At 45.2% G+C, this 20,514-nt stretch overlaps 1 protein-coding gene across 3 annotated transcripts in view; it reads left to right on the plus strand.

The window, feature by feature from the left end:
• The window catches only part of vps41 (VPS41 subunit of HOPS complex), a 179,654-nt gene that overhangs the window by 81,064 nt on the left and 78,076 nt on the right, over positions 1-20,514 (plus strand). For all 3 annotated transcript variants that reach the window (XM_055633832.1, XM_055633833.1, XM_055633834.1), the window contains one exon: positions 1,568-1,633. In XM_055633832.1, the coding sequence (XP_055489807.1) occupies positions 1,568-1,633 (66 nt within the window). The remainder of the gene's footprint in view (positions 1-1,567; positions 1,634-20,514) is intronic.

Here is a 20,514-nt window from a genome sequence, read left to right on the forward strand (position 1 = left end):
ACCTCAAATAAGCTCTGAACTACATAGACTATTATTGTTTGATTTTGTGTGTGTGTGTGTGCGTGTGTGTGTAATCTATATATATATATATTTGTGAATATGTGTATATACTGTATATACACATACTGAACTTTTTTCTCTTGTTTATTATACTGTTTACAGTGTACTATGTTTACATAAAGCCCTGTCCCACGGTATGAGTTTATTCCAAGAGCTCTCCTGAGTTTAAAAAAAAAATCAAACTCGAGGTAAGCATGGAGAATGAACGTAACGGCTACATCGGAGCTCGGGGACGTCTCTGAGCGGCTCGTAACACTAACGGCAGGTACTCGGGAAGACTCGCTAATGGCAGGTAAGCACGGGAAGACTCGTGAAGATTTTTCAACATGATGAAAAATGTCAACGAGAGCCCCGAGTACCGACGAGTAGCCATTACCGTAAATCTCCGAGTTCAAATCAGGGCAAACTCGGGAGAGCTCTTGAATGAACTCGTACCGTGGGACAGGGCTTTATGTAAACATGGTACACTGTAAACAGTATAATAAACAGGAGAAAAAAGTTCAGTGTGTGTATAAACAGCATATACACATACTCACAAATACACACATATATAGATTACATACACACACACACATTCTTATTTTGCCTCTCCTCCTTGCTATTGGTTAGGCAGATCAAAGCTATTGAGTTTGGAACCTCCCAATGTTAGGAATTTCTTGGAAGGAGCTTGCGTCTGCCATTCATCATTGCACCCCTGAGGCTCATAAGAGTTTTATCGATTTTTCAATCTTGTGAAAAGCTGGAAATCTATTGAGGCAAAGCTAATTTGTAACCACGGTGTAGTAATAGAAAAAGCATGAAATTTGGTGATTAAATCAAGAAAATTCAGTAAACATAAATCTGCTCATATACATACCTTGCTAGAAATAATTTTGGTTCTCTAACCACCTGCTTATTGCATGGCTTCAGGCCTAATTTGTATGAGATTATTTTCTCTGATGGTACCCTTGTTACAGGAAAATCTGCTATCTGAGGAGTGAATGTGCATTTTTAAGATTTATTTGTAACTGAGATACAAATTGTCCCTACCTGTAAACGGTACCTTAAGTGAGAGTTGTATATTTAATGCTATTTTTTTTTAAATAACTCAAAACCAATCATGAATGGAGCGAGCTACAGGGATTGCTGAAAAACAGATTTGGAGAGTTAAATTCCATAAGTATTTTCTACACAGTTTAGACCACAGATATCTTGCTCTTGTTACACTCATGTGGATACTATGTAGTCAATTTTGCTGTCTGATGTAATTGCGATGAATCAGGGGTTGTTCAGAAAAAGCTTTGGAAAAGAGGGGAGTATTGGGCTCGCAAAGGGAGAAAGTACTGGATTAAGCAACCTACGAATGGCATATAATCCTTGTTGGCCCAAAGATGGGCAATTCCTTGTACAATGCCCCACAGTTGCACTTCCCCAATTTCCTGAGGTCCATATCCAGAGAGTGAACCAGACAAAAATTGTGCCATGTGAAGCACTTCTCAGTTGGATTTTGTTTTTATTTGTATTCTAGATAGTGGCTCTCCACCCACAGTTTAGCAGATCAAGCAGCAAGCAATTCGTCACCGGGGCAAATAAGGTAAGCTCATCATTCTCATTCTTCGAATTTTATTAAAGAGTTCCAGAGTGAAAACTGGCCCTGCGGCCCAACTTGCCCACCCTGGCCAACATGTCCCAGCTACACTAATCCCACCTGCCTGCATTTGGTCCTTATCCCTCCAAAGTTGCCCTATCCGTGTACCTGTCTAACTGTCTCTTCAACGATGGGAGAGTCCCAGCCTCAACTACCTCGTCTGTCAGCTTGTTCCATATATCCACGACCAAATGTTTGAAAAGGTTACCCCTCAGATTCCTATTAAATCTTTTAAATGTGCCAGGATAACTGCAGGGCAGTAATTTTGCGTTGAGTTAATAAGTGTTTTTAAAGTGTAAACATTGGTAATAGGCTATTCTCACGGGGCGACTTGATGCAAGAGTTAACCAGATTTGAACATCGTGGGAACCTCGTGCGATAACCGTACGGCATTCGTGGACCACCGTGGACACCATGGCGCTAACGGCAGGTACTCGTGTAACTTGGTGACTCGGGACAAAATTCAAGCAAGCTTGAATTTCTCCAAGAGTGACTTGTACACTTGTGGTTGAACATTGCAACATTATATGGACGTAGTGGCCAGTGCGATATCCATAATAACTCTTGTGTTTACCGTGGGAACTCCAGCGAACGGTGAACCCGGAAGCTGGACAGAGGGGACAAAAGGTGAGTAAAAATTGTCTTCTGTGGGATTGAATTTAAAAAATAAAGATTTGCATCCGCATATGGACATCAACTTATTCATGAGTTATGTTAAGAAAATAACAATAATCTTTAAAAGGGACTTTACTGAAAGGTCCCGCATTTTTATGGTCCGTGAGAAATTTTTCACATGTACTTCTTTGAGAGATACAGCTCGGAGTCCTCGCCGACTAGCGATCGATGCCTTTCCGAAGCAGGGTCCGGAACGCTACCAATCAATGTTCTCCAGAGACCCGTGTAAGGAGTGAACTGCACATCCTGGTTTAAACCGAAGACAGGCATAAAAAGCTGGAGTAACTCAGCGAGTCAAGCAGCATCTCTGGAGAAAAATAGGTGATGTTTCGGGACGAGACACATCTTCAGACTCAATTCCGATTAGGATATCTGAAGAAGGGTTCCGATTCGAATCGCCACCTATTCTTTTTCTCCAGAGATGCTGCCTGACCCGCTGACTTACTCCAGCTTTTTATGTTTTTCTTCCCAGATCTGACTTACCTGCTGAATTACACCAACATTTTGTGTCCTTTTGTGCGTATCAACCAGCAGCATTTCTGCAGTTCCTTTAGACATTACCTAACTTCAGATTTTAGAGATATAGCGCGGAAACAGGCCCTTCGGCCCACCGAGTCCGCGCCGACCACCTATTCTTATACACTCCAAGGACAATTTTACAATGTTACCGAAGCCGATTAACTTACAAACCTGTAATCTCTGGAGTGTGAGAGGAAACCGGTGCACTCGGAGAAAACCCACGTGGTCACAGGGAGAACATACAAACTCCAGACAGACTGCACCCATGGTCAGGATCGAACCCCGGTCTCTGGGGCTGTGAGGCCGCAACTCTACCACTGTGCCACATGTAGTCAGATTTAATAAATTGCTGGTGTTGCTTCCAAAGACAGAGGCATTGATAATATTAGATCAGAATTATATCTTTCCGCTAATAGTCAATTATTAGTCAATTTATAATAGAATCAATTATTGTTGGTGACATTTCGCCTACGAATATTAGACTATTTTCACAGAGGTAAGGGCTAATTAGGCCTAGCAAAAGGTATGAACACTTTTAAACATTTTTGTTCCGACTATTTTGTCAAATGCAAATACAGGGAGAATGATCAAAGTGCTCACATGGCTCACTCTGTTAGAAGCGTTCTGAGTTTAAATGTTCCGTCTATTCCTTCTTAAAGTATAAATTTTTGTGTGGCCAGGGATGCGATTGAGAACAGCTGGGAAAGGGCGGAGGGGGAGTCACGAATAACAGCGTTTCCCTGGCCATATTATGGCCCATTCCCCAACCGTAACATTAATCAAGCTCTGTCTAACTCCGCCTTCACACCATCCCCCTGTGACATGGATTAGTCATCGCTGGGCGGGCTGTGGGCCGAATGGCCTGCCAACGGGAGTCAGAGACTGACACTGAGATCCATTGTGCAGGAAGGAACTGCAGATGCTGGTTTTTACCGAAGATAGACACAAACGCCACCTGTTCATTTTCTCCAGATATGTTGCCTGACCCATTGAGTTACTCCAACATTTTTTGTCTGTGTTCACTATGAACATTGAATTATTGAATTAGGTAACTTATTTTAGGTAACTTACACTCTCTCCTCTCTCCCCCCCCCCCCCCCCCCCCCCCCCCCCCCCCCCCCCCATGCAGTAAATGTTGGTTAACCAGGCCAAGGTTTGCAACGATGGTCCCCTCTTGGGATCACACTATCCCTAGCCAACAATTGGCCTATCAGGGAACCAAATATAGACATAAAAGTGCTGGAGTGACTCAGTGGGTCAGGCAGCATCTCTGGAGGAAAGGGTTAGGTGACATTTCGGGTCGGGACCCCTCTTCAAAAGACCCTGCTGAGGTCATCTGTTGTTGGCCCTGATTTGTCCCGGTCTTTTCTTGCTTCCAGTTCCCCCCTACAATCATCCCGAAGAAGGATCCCGACCAAAAATGGAATCTATTCCTTTTCTCCAGAGATGCTGCTTGGCCCGCTGAGTTACTCCAGCATTTTGTGTCTAACTTGCTGATTCAGACAGTTTTTGATTATCAAGGATTCTGCGCTGACTCTTTACTCTGAAACACACATTGGAAATTTAAACTTGGGCGCAACTAACATCGTCTAAGTAATGTGGCATCTTCCTGCAGTAAAGTCACGGCATTAGTACAGGCATGTCTCCAAATGAGCCAATTCAACTAAGGGAGGATATTTGTCCCGCAAAGGTCGCGCACGACTGCATGCGCCCGCACAGCCGTCTGGAGCGCTTGACGTCATTTGAAGATGGACCCAAAATGCTGGGGTAATTCTGCGGGACCGGCAGCATCTCTGGAGAGAAGGAATGGATGATGTTTCGGATCGGGACTTTTCTTCAGTCTGAAAGAAGGGTCTTGACCCGAAACGTCATCCATTCGTTCTCTCCAGAGATGCTGCCGGTTCCGCTGAGTTATTCCTGCATTTTGTGTCTATCTTCAATTTTCTTGGCCCCGCTCTGGGAGTAGAAGTGGGGGCAGATCCGGACTGCAATGGCTGTGAGCCCCAGGCCAAGCTCGGCAATCGTCTGCCTGCTTCTGCTGCTGTTGGAGGTGAAACGTTGCGTCGCACCAGGGTTTTGGGCCTGTCCCACATTGCCCGTCAGTTAAGCGACAGGCCGTTGGTGTGCGAAGATTTTGTTTGCTACAAAATTTCGGAGCACCGCGCGATATCACACACAACTCCATACCCCTCCGCGCTTCTCAGTGGACCGGCCCCGCGCGGCCACACGATGCCCGTGCGCCTCAACGCGACGACAAGGACACGTAAGTGGGACAGGCCCTTAACTAACACTTTGCAGTTAGCATTGTAATTCAGGATATTCTTACTTTAGAATCGCCTAGAGAGATATGTCACAATATCAGATAATTAGCCGAACATCACATATTGTAAGAGCCCCCAGTGAAGGACCTGTGGCTTGTGTATTCAACAGTGAAAATGCATCATGTCAACTGGAGTAATGTGCAAAGTAGCATAACTTTAATTTAGTTTAGAGACGCAGCGCGGAAACAGGCCCTTCAGCCCACCGACCAGCGATCCCCGCACACTAACACTATCCTACACACACACTAGGGACAATTTACACTTTTACCAAGCCAATTAACTGATAAACCTGTTCATCTTTGGAGTGTGTGAGGAAACCGAAGATCTCGGAGAAAACCCACACGGTAACAGGGAGAACGTGCAAACTCCGTACAGACAGCGCCCATACACGGGATCGAACCCGTGTCTCTGGCACAGCATGTGCTGAAAGGCAACAACTCTACCGCTGTGCCACAATGCCACCCTGATTTGAATGTTCTTAATAAACTTAAATACAAAGATGACCATTGCCAACAAAGCTCACATCCCATGAATGAATAAAAAGAAGGAAGGTGGTGAGGTGCAGGACTAAATCAGAAACTTTGTCAAAATATTTTGATTAAATATAGCATCATATCCAAAAAGCAAAAGAGAACAAAAAAAAGTACAGATTAAAACAGAGAAAATAAGTGAAGCAAATTAATGGAAAAGATACTTAGAGATAATATATATAAGCATCTGGATAAACAGGGTCTGATTAGGAACAGTCAACATGGATTTGTGTCTGGAAGGTCATGTTTGACTAATCTTCTTGAATTTTTTGAAGAGGTTACTAGGGAAATTGATGAGGGTAAAGCAGTGGATGTTGTCTATATTGTCTTTAGTAAGGCCTTTGACAAGGTTCCTCATGGAAGGTTGGTTAAGAAGGTTCAATGGTTGGGTATTAATGGTGGAGTAGCAAGATGGATTCAACAGTGGCTGAATGGGAGATGCCAGAGGGTAATGGTGGATGGTTCTTTGCCAGGTTGGAGGCAGGTGACTAGTGTGGTGCCTCAGGGATCGGTGTTGGGTCTACTGTTGTTTGTCATGTACATCAATGATCTGGAGGAAGGATACTAAGATAGGTGGTGTTGTGGATAATGAAGTAGATTTTCAAAGTCTACAGAGAGATTTAGGCCATTTGGAAGAATGGGCTGGAAGATGGCAGATGGAGTTTAAAGCTGATAAGTGTGAGGCGCTACATCTTGGCAGGACAAATCAAAATAGGGCGTACATGGTAAATGGTAGAGAATTGAAGAATGCAGGTGAACAGAGGGATCTGGGAATAACTGTGCACAGTTCCCTGAAAGTGGAATCTCATGTGGATAGGGTGGTAAAGAAAGCTTTTGGTATGCTAGCCTTTATAAATTAGAGCATTGAGTATAGAAGCTGGGATGTAATGTTAAAATTGTACAAGGCATTGGTGAGACCAATTCTGGAGTATGGTGTACAATTTTGGTCGCCCAATTATAGGAAGGATGTCAACAAAATAGAGAGAGTACAGAGGAGATTTACTAGAATGTTGCCTGGGTTTCAGCAACTAAGTTACAGAGAAAGGTTGAATAAGTTAGGTCTTTATTCTCTGGAGCGCAGAAGGTTAAGGGGGTACTTTATCAAGTACCCTAACCTCTATCGTCTTTAAAATGATGAGAGGGATAGACAGAGTTGACGTGGACAAGCTTTTCACATTGAGAGTAGGGAAGATTCAAACAAGAGGACATGACTTCAGAATTAAGGGACAGAAGTTTAGGGGTAACATGAGGGGGAACTTCTTTACTCACAGAGTGGTAGCTGTATGGAATGAGCTTCCAGTGGAGGCAGGTTCGATTTTATAATTTAAAAATAAATTGGATAGGTATATGGATGGGAAAGGAATGGAAGGTTATGGTCTGAGTGCAGGTAGGGAAAATAATTGTTCGGCACGGACTTGGAGGGCCGAGATGGCCTGTTTCCGTGCTGTAATTGTTATATGGTTATATGGTGAAATTTGACAGAAAGGTTGTTTGACACCTATCATGCCAATATGGATTCACAGATTTGAATAGTCAAGGCCTTATTAGTTTGTGGATAAATTAAAGATTTATTTTTCACGCAAATAAATATAATTTATATAACTAGCAATAGTGCACACTGATCTGGTCAGTTATGTGCAGTTGAGAACACACTATAATTGACAAAGTATTGTAGGTGTAGCACTGTATATAGTTTTGGTTTCCTTAATTAATGAGAAGATACCCTTACAGAGCCGGTGGTTCAGAGGAAGTACATTAGGCTGATTCCTTGAATGAAAAGCTCGCCTTGGGTAAATAGTTGAGAAATCTACTTGGGCTGCCCACTGCGGCAACCTAATCCGCGAGTTCAGACGAGTTTGCCCTCGACATACTCGCAGCATGGTTGACATGAGGTCCTAGGAGGTCTTTATAACTCTCCTTCATGCTTGAGGATAGTCCAGACGTACCCGAGGCCTCAGCTAGGTCGCGGCGTATTTTTCAACATGTTGAAAAACGTCTGCGAGTAAAAAAGGGTTGACATGGAAAAAATCGATACTTTTTTTACTCGTAGGTTTAGTCGAAGTAGGTCGTAGTAGGTCGGCATGTTATTCGTAGATAATCGAGGGTAGTTGAAGATAATCGAAGGTAGTTGTAGATAGTCTTCATCATAGTCAAAGGATGATCGAAGGAGGTCGTCTTCACTCTCCATTATTCGGTGTCCAATTTACCCAAAGTTAGTCATAGCTAGTCTTCAACATAGTTGAAGGAGGTCAAAGGAGGTCTTCTACATAGCCGAAGGAGGTCTTCAACATGACACTTTTTCAAACTCTCCTAAACTCTTCTAGACTCGTTAATTAGGTCGCCACAGTGGGACAGCCCCTTGACCATTGTTCATTGGAATTTAGAAAAATGAGATGTTGTTATTAAAACATATTAGATTTCTGTTTTTTTTTCATAAAGAAATCTAGACCTGGACAGGAAAGGGATGATGGAGGTTGCAGTTTTTGACCAAAATATGGAGATGAAGAGGAATTCCCTCACGGTCGTCATTCTTTGATATTCTCCACCTTAGATAACTGTAAAGGCTGAATCATTGAAAATAGTCGTGTCTAAGGCTGACAGATTATTCAACGACATGGGAGTCAAACCATGCAGAGAGAAGGCATAAAGCTAGAGCTATTACCAGGATCAAATCCTGCTTGATCTTACTCAATAGCGGGTCAGGCTCAAAGAGCCCTGTGGTTTACTCTTGCTTACATTTTGCCAGAGAGCTTTTGTGGCACCAGCACCAATTTCAGCAAGTCCCTCAGCACCATGTCCTGAAGCTGGGAATGTGCTAAAAGCAGTATTTAATTGTGGTCTGCTCATTATTCCAGATGGCCGGTGATCTTTAGACAAACTAAAGGGTGTCTTTTTGACGTCTATGTGCATGTCTGGGATCGGTTAGCAGAAAAATTAAACGGCACGTTGGCATAGTGGTAGAGTTACTGCATTACAGCACCTGAGACCCGGGTTCGATCCTGACTACGGGTACTTGTCTGTACGGAGTTTGTATATACTCCCCATGACATGCGTGGGTTTTCTCTGAGATCTTCGGTTTCCTCCCACACTCCAAAGATATACAGGTTTGTACGTTAGTTGGCTTCGTATGAATGTAAATTGTCCCTAGTATGTGTAGGATAGAGTAAGTGTGCGGAGATGCTGGTCAGTGTGGGCTCAGTGGTCCGAAGAGCCTGTTTCGGCGCTGTATCTCTAAACTAAACTAAACTAAACATTTAGACAGGTACATGGATAGGCAAGGTTTTGCGGGATATGGGCCAAATGTGGGATTAGTGGCATCTTGGTCGACACAGACAAGTTGGGCTGCAGGGCATGTTTACATGCTGAATGACTTTATGAACCTCTGGTGGTATGGATACATTCACGATAAACCCAATCACTTTAATGGTGTGTGGGGGCAATGACACTCAACATATGAAGGATCTAATGAGGGAGGCTGTTTCTCACCACCAGCCTGGCAAAATTATGGTGAATGTATTGATGATGAGCTATTCACCAAATTACATTAACAGCTTGATCATGGACAATCTACCAGAATCCATCATGGCCTCTGCCATGCACGCCAATGCCGAATTGACTTGGGGCAGTACTTTTTTTCTGCAGAAACCTTTCTGAGGGACAAGTGGTACTGCACGTTGCAACTGAATGGAAGGTTCTGCAGAAACAAACCATTCCTCACAGTACCCAAGATTAATGGAACCAGTTCTAGCAACGAACAACATGCTCTCCACAACCACAAGAAGGAACTTTTTTTTCCAGCCAGTCCCGAGTCTTTAAAGTTGACTGGGTAGACGCTTCCCTCATCCAGCTTGTAGTGTCTATTCATAGCTGAGTTGCAGCACTTGTGCATGCATGCACTTCCAGGAATCGCTCCAACTGGAAAAGCTTGGCTTGCATGCTCTCTGAATTATATACCTGACGAACTTCATTGAAACCTGAAACATCAAGTTGAGCACTGAACTGAGAAAACCAAACCCAAAGTACTGTCTAAACTGATTATACAAACTTATGCTGAGGCCAATAACTAACTCCATATGCAATAATCAGAAGTAATATTGCTGCTGTGTCCAAAGTATAAAGTCAGAAAATACAAATAAAAACTATTCTGCACAATCAAAATAATTTTTGTGAAATGGCATTAGTGGTTTCGGAATATTACATGGAAATTACATACATGCCAGTCATGTGGCTCAAAATGTCAATTTGTATAAAGTTGTATTTGTTTTGCATTTTTCAGTGATTACCTTTTCCGAATGACCCAAAGTACTTTGTAATCAGTGAAATACTCAAAATGTAATCAGAAAATACATAGCTCCAGTAATTTTGGGTGTGGACTCCTTTGAGGATTACAGCCTGTCTCGACATTTCAGTCCTAAATGGCAGTGCTGGTCTATTGCAGCAGTGTTTTGAGAAAAAGGTTCCAGAAAGTCTGTCTCCCTGGAGAAAAGCTGCCTGCCTGTCTGTGTGCGGACTTCATAGTGGAAAAATAATACCTACCTCTGTACTTTTGCTTAGGGAAGCATTTTGTTGGTTTAACTTATCACTCTCCAAGGATGCTTAGTGTCAGAAATGCTGGTTGGTAGTTATAACATTTAGATGTTGTGCCTGCATCCCTGATAACTAATGAAACACGTGGACGTGCTGGTTGATTCAATTCAGAGTCAAGCCTGTACATAGTAAGCCCGCCAAGAAGCTGGAACTCTGGTTAAGTAACCTGCGTAAAGAATGCAGACATTGGAGTGAAAATTTGACCACTTTATATCGAGCTGGATATATAAAATAACTGGACCAGCTCAAAGTAATCATGCTATTGAATCTCATTGCTCTCAAGAGAAGGGAATTGTACCATACCACAAAGCCCTCAAAAACAAATCCTTAAATAATCCATTGAATGCATTACAACTGCCATGCGACCCTCTAGAAATGGAGGTTAAGCATTGCATGTTCTTACAATCAAGAGAGAACGTTTCAATACTTCATTCATGGCATTGTTGACAGACTACTGCGGTTGCATGTATTTTGGATTGTTTTTGGTGCCTGTTGGTCCAGCCTGTGTAAGTGGCCACAGTGACTCCACTTCAGGAGTCAGAAGTATCTCTAGAAAAGTGAATATAGACATGGAAAGCTCTACAGATGTCCAAAATTAGGCTGGAAATGTTCGGTAGCCAACAGTAGTAAAGGGCCTGTCCCACTTGGCCGTCATTTGCGCGCCATTTACGCGACTCGTCGTCGCGTTGAGACGCACGGGTAGAGTGTGGGCGGCGCGGGACGGTCGCACGGAGAAGCGCGGAGGGGTATGGAGTTGCGCGCGGTATTGCGCGGCGCTCCAGAATTTTGTAGTGCACAAAATGTTTGCGCGCCTCTGACGAGTACGCACGCGGACGTAATGCGTTCGCACGCTGACATTCTGGTCTCGTGCGTGGTGACGCATGATTACGTCACCGTGCGTAACCAAGCGCCGCCGCGCGCCGCTCATACGCAGTCGGCCCGCCTTTTACGCATCATGGATATAAGCGCGCACGATTTAAAAAATTGCACAGTTTCGTACAGAAAACTACGTGGTGAACACCAAAATATAATAAACCGGAAAGTGCAAAAATGAATTGATGCTTCACTTGCAATGACTGCTTGGGTCCCTGGATTGTGGGTAAGGAAGAGGTTAAAAAGACAAATGTTGCATCTCCTACAGCTGGATGAATGAATGACATGAGAAGGGGTGCAGTTGGTAGAAATGGAAGAGCAAACCAGATAAGTGATACAAAATGCTGGAGTAACTCAGCGGGACCGGCAGCATCTCTGGAGAGAAGCAATGGGTGACGTTTCGGGTCGAGACCCTTCAAACTGAGTTACTCCAGCATTTTGTGTCTATCTTCAATTTAAACCAGCATCTGCAGTTCTTTCCTACAGATTAATTTGGTCTGCAGCTTGCTACTTTTCAATCACCTCTTTTTTTGAATAGGGGCATCACATCTGCAGTTTTTCAATTGCTAGCATCACTCAAGAAACTGGAACATTTTAGAAAATCACCATAAATATCATAAACTGGGTAAATATCATAAACTGCGTATTCAAATGACGTCCCGCGCTCCAGACGGCTGTGCTGACGGATGAAGACGCATGATGACGCGCACGACAGTTGCGCGACCGTCGCGAGTCAGTCACTACTGGCCTGTTGCGTAAATGACGGCCAATTGGGATAGGCCCTTAAGTATACGCAAAGGCGGAATAGGGACAGCCCATCCAAGGCAGCTTAGTTGTTGCAAGTATACTGGACATAGCCGTCCAGTATGAGTTGGTGAAAAGACATTCTACGTGATCGGGAGAAAGTGTGATATGGATTGGAAAATAATTTCTATAAACATTGACCTAAAAGTCCATGGAATAGATATAAAGAGAAAGAGCCGGGTCAGATTTGGAATATTGGTGGTGCAAGGCCAACCATGTGACATTTCAACTTGTTTTGGAAGTGTACTACTGGATTCATCTCCACCCCATTACGGACATTGGACTTTGTCTATGGAACAGGTGTCGACAATGCTCAGAATGAAACTCTGCACTCTGTAGCTTCCCCTTTATTCTACCTGTTTGAGTTTGAGTTGATTATATTTATGTATAGTATCTGTTGGGATTGCATGTAAAACGAGGCTTTTCATTGCACCTCGGTACGCATGATATTAATAAACCTAAATCTGAGGCAGTGCAGTTGATAACAATGACTAACAAGACTAATCAGATGTCTTGTCTGAAGTAGGGTATCACCCTTACCTTCTCTCCAGTGATGCTGCCTGTTCTGCTGAGTTACTCCAGAATTTTGTGTCTATCTTTAAGACTACACTGAAGATGGCTGGGAGATGGTCATTGGAGTATATAGCATGCGACTAACAGAACTTGTGTATATTTTGCAAAGTAATGAGGCAATAAAGGAAACTGTCTGCTATCTGTGTTAAAGAGGTAAATAGAACAATTATATTTGTCTCTCTTAAGTTATTTGTTTAAATAAAGCACTTTGCAAGTTAACCTCTCGCATCTGCGAGAATGTTACTGATGCAGTGCAGAGGCAGCAACCAGTTTGCATACACAGAAAATGCATTACTCTGAAAGAGCACCAGATGGAATTAATATACGTGCTTCTCCTTGAAATAGTGCCGTGGAATCTGCTAGTTCCACCTGCAAGAGCAGGCAAGGCCTCATTTAATCCAACCCCTGCCCAAGTTTTTGTTCTTGTATCTCCAGAGTTGCATTTGAGCCAAGACCTTCTGACTCTGCAGGCAACTAACCCACAAATGCTTTTAAAATGAAATACAATTGTCACACTCTGATGAGTTTCCTCGGCTGTTTTCTTGAACATGGAAAAAGTCTGTATATTTCCATGTGGTTATATAATATCTCTGTCATAATTACATGCATATGAAATAACAAAAATATTATTATGTTGATATTAGTTGGCAATCCGAACAGAAACTTTCTTCTTGAACTTTAGCATTTGAAACCTTATATATCTGAGGCACATAACCCAACGTTGATATTTTTAGTATGTTTAGTAATCATATTTGAGAAGCACTACTTCATAAGTTAATGTGATAGGGGCAGAATTAGGCCATCCAGCGCCCATCAAGTCTACTCCGCCATTCAATCATGGCTAATCTATCGTTCCTTCCCCACCTCATTCTCCTGCCTTCGCCCTATAATCCCTGATACCCGCACTAATCAAGAGTTTGTTAATCTCCCCCTTAAAAATATATATTTGCCGGCCTCCGCAGCCATTTCACTTGTCATCTCCCTGTGGCTCAGCACTTAACTCCCCCTCCCATTCCGAATCCGACCTTTCTGTCCTGGGCCTCCTCCATTGCCAGAGTGAACACCACCGGAAATTGGAGGAGCAGCACCTCATATTCTGCATGGGTAGTTTACACCCCAACGGCATGAACATTGACCTCTAATTTCCGGTAGCCCTTATTGTCTCCTCCCCTTCTCGGCTCTCCCTCAGTCCTCTGGCTCCTCCTCTTCCTTTCTTCTTCCCACCCTTCCAACTCTCTCCCCCCCCCCCCCCCCCCCCCCCCCCCCCCCCCCCCCCCTACATCAGTCTGAAGAAGGGTTTCGGCCCAAAACGTTGCCTATTTCGTTCACTCCATAAATGCTGCCTTAGATTTTCCAGCACCTGCAGTTCCTTATTAATCACTTGGAAATGATTTCTGGCTCATCCTTCAAAGTATGTTGTACACTACTGTATTGTACATATTGACTTATGCTGAGACTGAGGTGCTGTTCCATCAAACCTTGCTGAGAAGGAGGAGGAGGAGGCCGTCCTCATTTCTGCATTTTTTTTAGTTATGTTGATGTGTGTTTTTTATGATTTTTTTTTTTTTTTTTAATGTTTTTATGTGGGGGAAGAGGGCACGGTGCGGGGGATACCGTCCTTCAGCCGCTTCCTGGTGAGGACGCGACTATTATTCGAGTCGCGTCCTCGCCCCCCCCCCCCCCTACCCCAGCGGCCTACCTACCTGGATTGGCGCAGCCTTTCCTGCCGGGATCGACCGGAGCTCCAGCAGCGGCGGGACAGCGCTGAAACATCGCGGGGCTGGCGATGCCTTACCGGGGGTCGCCGTCTGGAGCCCGGAGTGCTGGACCTGCTGCACCGACATCCTGGAGCTGCGGTTTGCGGAGCTCCCAACGCGGGCGGCGCTGATGGACAGCGCGGGGTCCTGTGACTCTGCCCGGCTCAGCCTGTGGACTCAGGAGCTGCAGACTCCGGCTGCGGGAGGCGGCTGATCAGGAGGTCCGGGCCGCTGAGGAGGAGGATGCTCACCGTCGGGGTTCGGCGTCGGCGTTCCACCAGCCCGGTGTGAGGGCCTGAACATCGGGCCACCCGGGGCGGCGACTGCGGGTGCTCGGAAGGCCCCGACCACGGATGAACATCTGGGAAGATCGGAGGGGAGGCTGGCTGGACTATGGTGCCTTCCTCACCTTGGTGCCACTGTGTTGTGTTGTGTCGTGGACTTTCTGTGTTTGTGCTTTTTTTTAAATTTCTATTTTATTTTTTTAATATGTTTTAATATTTATTATTTATTTATTGTTATAATACTGACTGTAAAGGAAAATTCATTTCGTTGTCTCTAATTGAGACAATGACAATAAATTTGAATACAATACAATACAACACAATACAATACAATACAAGAGGGGGTTATTAGATCATATGATCACGAGATAGGAGCAGAATTTGGCCATTTAGCCCATTAAATCGTGGCTATCTCTCCCTCCTAACCCCATCCTCCGCTTGCTCCCCATAACCCCTGACACCAATACTAATCAAGAACTGGCTAGAAAATTGTTGTCTGATTTATTGTTCAAAAGAGTAAGCACTAAAGGGCCTGTCCCACTTATGCGTCCTTGGCTCGCAAATTACGCGACCTTATGGTCGCTTGAGGCAGATGGGCACTGTATGACCGCGCGGGGTCGGTCCCACTTAGAAGCGCGGAGGGGTATGGAGTTGTGCGGGGCCGGTCCGGACATCGCGCGGGGCTCTGAAATTCTTGCCATGAACAAAATCTTCGCACGCCAACAGCCTGTCGCGGAACTGACCAATGGCTCAAGACCCTGGCGTGACGCAACGTCTCACCTTCAACAGCAGCAGAAGCAGGCAAACGATCACCGAACTCGGCCTGGGGCTCACAGCCGTTGCAGTCCGGATCCGCCCCCACTCCTATTCCTAGAGCAAGAAAATTGAAGATAGACACAAAATGCAGGAGTAACTCAGCGGGACCGGCAGCATCTCTGGAGAGAAGCAATAGGTGACGTTTCGGGTCAAGAACCTTCTTTTCAGACTGAAGAAGAGTCTCGACACGAAACGTCACCCATTCCTTCTCTCCAGAGATGCTGCCGGTCCCGCTGAGTTACTCCAGCTTTGTGTCCATCTTCAAATGACGTCACGCGCTCCAGACGGCTGTGCGTACGCATGTAATCGCACCGGACCTTCGCTCGACCGTCTCGGCTCAACGCGACCACGAGGTTGTGTAATGTGCGTGCCAAGGACACGTAAGTGGGACAGGCCCTTAAGAACCTCTCCAGTATTTCTACTGCAAGCCTGGACCACGGACAATGCAAAATGTAGAACGCCAAGAAATTAGTGCTGAAAGAATAACGAGCAGACTATTTGTGGAGATGCAAAGTGCATGCAAAAGGTCAAATAATAACGAGCCGAACACCCATGAATTGTGCGCGAGGTTTCAAGGGCATAGTTTTTAAAGTGAGCAGTGCAAAGTTTAAAGGAAATGTGTGGGGGACATTTTTTACACTGAGAGTAGTGGGTGCCTGGAATGAGCTGCCAGGGAAGGTGATGGAGGCAGATATGATAATATAATTTAAGAGACTTTCGATAGGCATGTAGATATGGAAGGAATAGAATGATATGGATCGTGTGGAGACAGGCATTTCTGTGCGGTACTGTCCGTTTTGTAAAATGGTCAAGTGAAATGCATTTGACAAAGTGAATAATTGCCTGGGGCAAGTAGGTGCAATCGCCAGCCTTATTGATACAAATACATCGATAGATGATCCTGAACACATCATCAGTGATGTAACCTGGGGTCATTGGGTGTTTCGGGTCTTTCAACATCAGACACCCTCACCCAGGCGACCCAGCCGTGGTTGATCAGAGCACGACTTGTGTTCAGGTGGCATTCGCTCCTCCCCATGGACCTCTCCTGATCCAGAGCCATCTCGAGGCCTTCTCCGCTGCCTCTATGGTGTTCTTGATGGCCCTTCTCCTTGCTACTCCGTTGATGCCCAGTGCATTCAAGGCTTTGTAGAGCGATTGCCCTGCAAAACCTCTGCGGCCAACCTCGATGGGCATACACCTTGCCTTCCAGCCCTGCTTGTGGCAGTCTATGACCTGTTATTCATATTTGGCCATCTTCCTCTCGTGGGCCTTCTCCAGATGGTCCTCCCACGGCACTGTCAGTTCCAACAAGACAATGTTTTTGGTCGCCTCTGAGACCAGGAGGATATCTGGCCTCAGGGTGGTCGTGGCAATGTGCTGTGGGAACTTCAGCTGTTTCACCAGGTCTACTGAAAGCTGCCAGTCCTGCGCAGTCGCCAGGATTCCTGACTGATTCCTGGCTGCTGTGGTATTTGGCAGCTGCACTCCGGCCTTCACAAAGGTGATCATCTGGGTGGTGGGGCGTTCTCGTCTGGAGCTGCTGATTCCCATGCTGATGGCTTCTGCAATGGGTTTGAGAACCTGGTCGTGACGCCATGTCTACCGGCCCTGCCCAAGAGCCTTTGGGCAACAGCTCAGGGTGTGTTCCAACGTCCCCTTGCCTGAGCATTGCAGGCAATCTGGAGATTCCGCGTTGCCCCAGATGAAGAAGTTCGATGGGCTGGGCAGGACATCATACACTGCCTGGACCAGGAACTTGATGCGCTGTGGTTCAGTCTGCCAGCGCTCAGTCCATGTGACTTTTCGGTCCATGGCCTGCTCCCACCTTGTCCAGGCTCCCTGCTGCCTCAATCCAACTGCTCTGGTACACCATTCCTCCTCCACCACTGCCCTCACTTCCTCCTGGACCAGCCTGCGCCTCTCCTTCCCTTTGGCCTTGTCAAACTGGGGAGATGGGAGATTCCCAGGCCTGCTCTTCCCCGAGTCACTTCTCCCACCAGGACTCTGTGGCGTATCCGGGACTCCGCTTGCAGCACGGCTTCGGCGGCTCTCCACTTCCTCCCAGTTTTCACCTCCACCCCTGCTTGAGCCACCTTGGGGTCGCTGGAGTCCCTGTACAGCATCACCTCTCTGGCCCGAGTCACCTTGAACTCCTCCTCCAGGGACTTCAGGGGCAGCTGGAGCTTGGTGTTATTTCCGTAAAGGGTAATGCTGCTAAGTCTCCTGGGCAGTCCCAGCCACCTTCTGAGAAAGCTGCTGACTTTCCTCTCCAATCTCTCTACAATGGATATTGGGACTTCATAGACATGCAGTGGCCAGAGTATCCTTGGCAGGATACCATGCTGGTAAATCTATGCCTTGAACTTGCCGGGAAGCCCCGACTGGTCCACTGCTCTCAACCAGCTCTCCAGCTCCTGACAGGTTGATTGGACAGATGCTGTATCCTTCAGGCTGCTGTTAAACACCTTGCCAAGACTTTTCACTGGCCTTTCGGAGACAGTTGGGATTGGTGTCCCTTCGATGCTGAAGCGGAACCTGTCCATGACTTTGCCCTTCTTCAGCACCAGTGACCTTGATTTTCCTGGCTTAAACCTCATCCTTGCCCATCCAATCAGTCTCTCCAACCCCTGCAGGATCCACCTGCCTCCTGGCACTGACTCAGTGGTGACCGTCAGGTCGTCCATGAAGGCTCTGATTGGTGGTTGGCGCATTCCTGACGTGGTCCAAGGGCCCCAGCACTCTGGCTCAGCAGACTTGACGATCATGTTCATCGCCAAGGCAAAAAGGATCACAGAGATGGTACAGCCTGTGATGATCCCAACCTTAATCCCTTAAAATCCTCCCTATTTTAAAGTTATATTTTCATTACAGGTGCCATATTAATAATGCATCTGTCAATATTTACATAGTATAAATGAACCTCCATGCCAGTGGGAATGTTACAGTGCCTTAACAAGCAGCAGAGGAGTACAATTACTATACAGACATTTTCATTATAAATATGGATGTCGTTGATATTTAAATTCATAAAAGTGCATAGAAATGTATAGCGTCTGCCTGTGTGAGGATGTGCTAACACTGGGAAGTACTCATGACTAACTGAACAGGTTTGGCTTGATAAACAAGTGGTGTGTGGTGTGTGCTTAGGTGCAGTAAATGTATTTTTGTTGTTCAACATGAAGTGATTTTTACACCAGGAGGTTTGAGATACAAGTGGGGTATACTCTGATCAGTAACACAATTACAGGTTGAACACCGATTTTCTGGTACCCTCTGTTCTAAAACCTGTCTGTATTATCCGTGTTTCTGGACAAACAGGTCACATGATAATGAAACGACAAAACGTCCCTGGCCTGATAATGACACCCCTCCCGTGTCTCTCAAATACCACGGAGAGCCACAAAACTTAAATCAAATAAATATAAAATGTAATCTAAATGGGAATAAACTGACCTGCCCATACATCCCCGGCTCCCAAGGTCTCCCAAGTCGTTTGGACTCCGGGCTTCCAACCCCACTCCTGACTTGCAAGACAGCAGCCTGAAGAAAGCATTGTCCCCAGGGACTACAACGCGAGCTGAAAAATCAGCTGTGCCACCGGACCATGTGGTGGGTGCACCTTGTGAGTCTGTGCAAAATATCTGAAATTGATTATAAGTGGGTCGGTTAAAATGAGGGTTTACTACATTGCCTTTGCGAAACAGTTAGGAGAGAAGATTGAGGGCATTGTTGCAAAGGGAATTTTGGAAGCAGCCCTCTAATGGTGTCCTTAGTGCATTAGAGAAGGCCTCACAGGAAGTTCCAGAGAGTAAGAGGAACATTGAAGAGAATGGTGGGAGGAGGGGTTGGGGAGTGGTGCATGTGGGCCAGGCAGAGATTAAACACGAAAAACCTAAACATTAGGCCAGCAGAGAAAGAATTCGACAAGGCCAAGGAGGAATTTCTATGTTTTGATGTAAACTGTTGGAGGGAATTTTGAAAAAATGGAAGGAAGATGGGTAGGTTATAGGTAGACGAAAAATGCTACAGTAACTCAGCGGGACAGGCAGCATCTCTGGAGCGAAGGAATAGGTGACATCTCGGGTCGAGACCCTTCTTAAGGCTGGTTAACCCTGGCGTTCACATACTGACGAGCATGATGGAAAAATGGCCAAGATAGAATATAGTCAGAATAGCTAAAGCTGAAACATTCTGCTGTGAAGCAGGCTTCCTTATCACTAGGGGGGGAGGATAGTCCTTTACAGTTCTGTCTAGGTTCTTTTGCAATCTTGCATCACAGCTGTTCTTGGTCACTGTGTTTAGCAAGCAAGTCTCCTAAAGGTTAACAAACAACGTCTTTTTCGAGGGGACTCCATTTGACGAGTAGAATCTGGACAGTTATGATATATACATGTTAGATATATGGGAGGAAGATTTCTAAACAACAAGAAACCCAAGATTAAAGTTAACTTTGGGGGAACACAAAGATAAAATGTAACAGACATTGATTCATTATTATTTATTTCAACTCCACAAGTAATCATTGTGTTATGAGGGTATAAGAATCCTACATTTTGAGCTTGCTCATACTGCTTCCCAATGTATATTGCTAAGGCCTTTATTAAACCAATTAGTTCAACAGACTCGCCACTCGTCTATAAGTTGTTTGAGGTTATCTGAGGTAAAGTCAGATATAGAGTACGGGTAAAGTACAAAATTCCCTCTTACATAAACAAATAACTCTTTCGCACCAGAGGGACATCGCCCAAAAGAGCACTCGCCACTCACAATGCCACCTGTCAAGGAATTTCAATTGACCTCTCGTAATTTTGTCCGCATTATGGGGGGGTGGGGAAGGAACCATCAGTTGTCCTAAAATCGCTGTTCAACCTCTATATCTCATATGCTTCTGTGTTTTCTCTTTTATTAAATCTGGCGTATAAAAAAATACCAAAGATAGACACAAAAAGTTGGAGTAACTTGGCGGGTCAGACAGCATCTCTGGAGAAAAGACCCTTCTTCAGACTCTACCAGAACATCACCTACCCCTGGCTTATTAGTCTTTTCATTTGCAGTAACTGCCTCTTCTGTCAAAACATTTATTTG

Source organism: Leucoraja erinacea, chromosome 4, assembly GCF_028641065.1.
Source record: "Leucoraja erinacea ecotype New England chromosome 4, Leri_hhj_1, whole genome shotgun sequence".
Classification (NCBI taxonomy): domain Eukaryota; kingdom Metazoa; phylum Chordata; class Chondrichthyes; order Rajiformes; family Rajidae; genus Leucoraja; species Leucoraja erinaceus.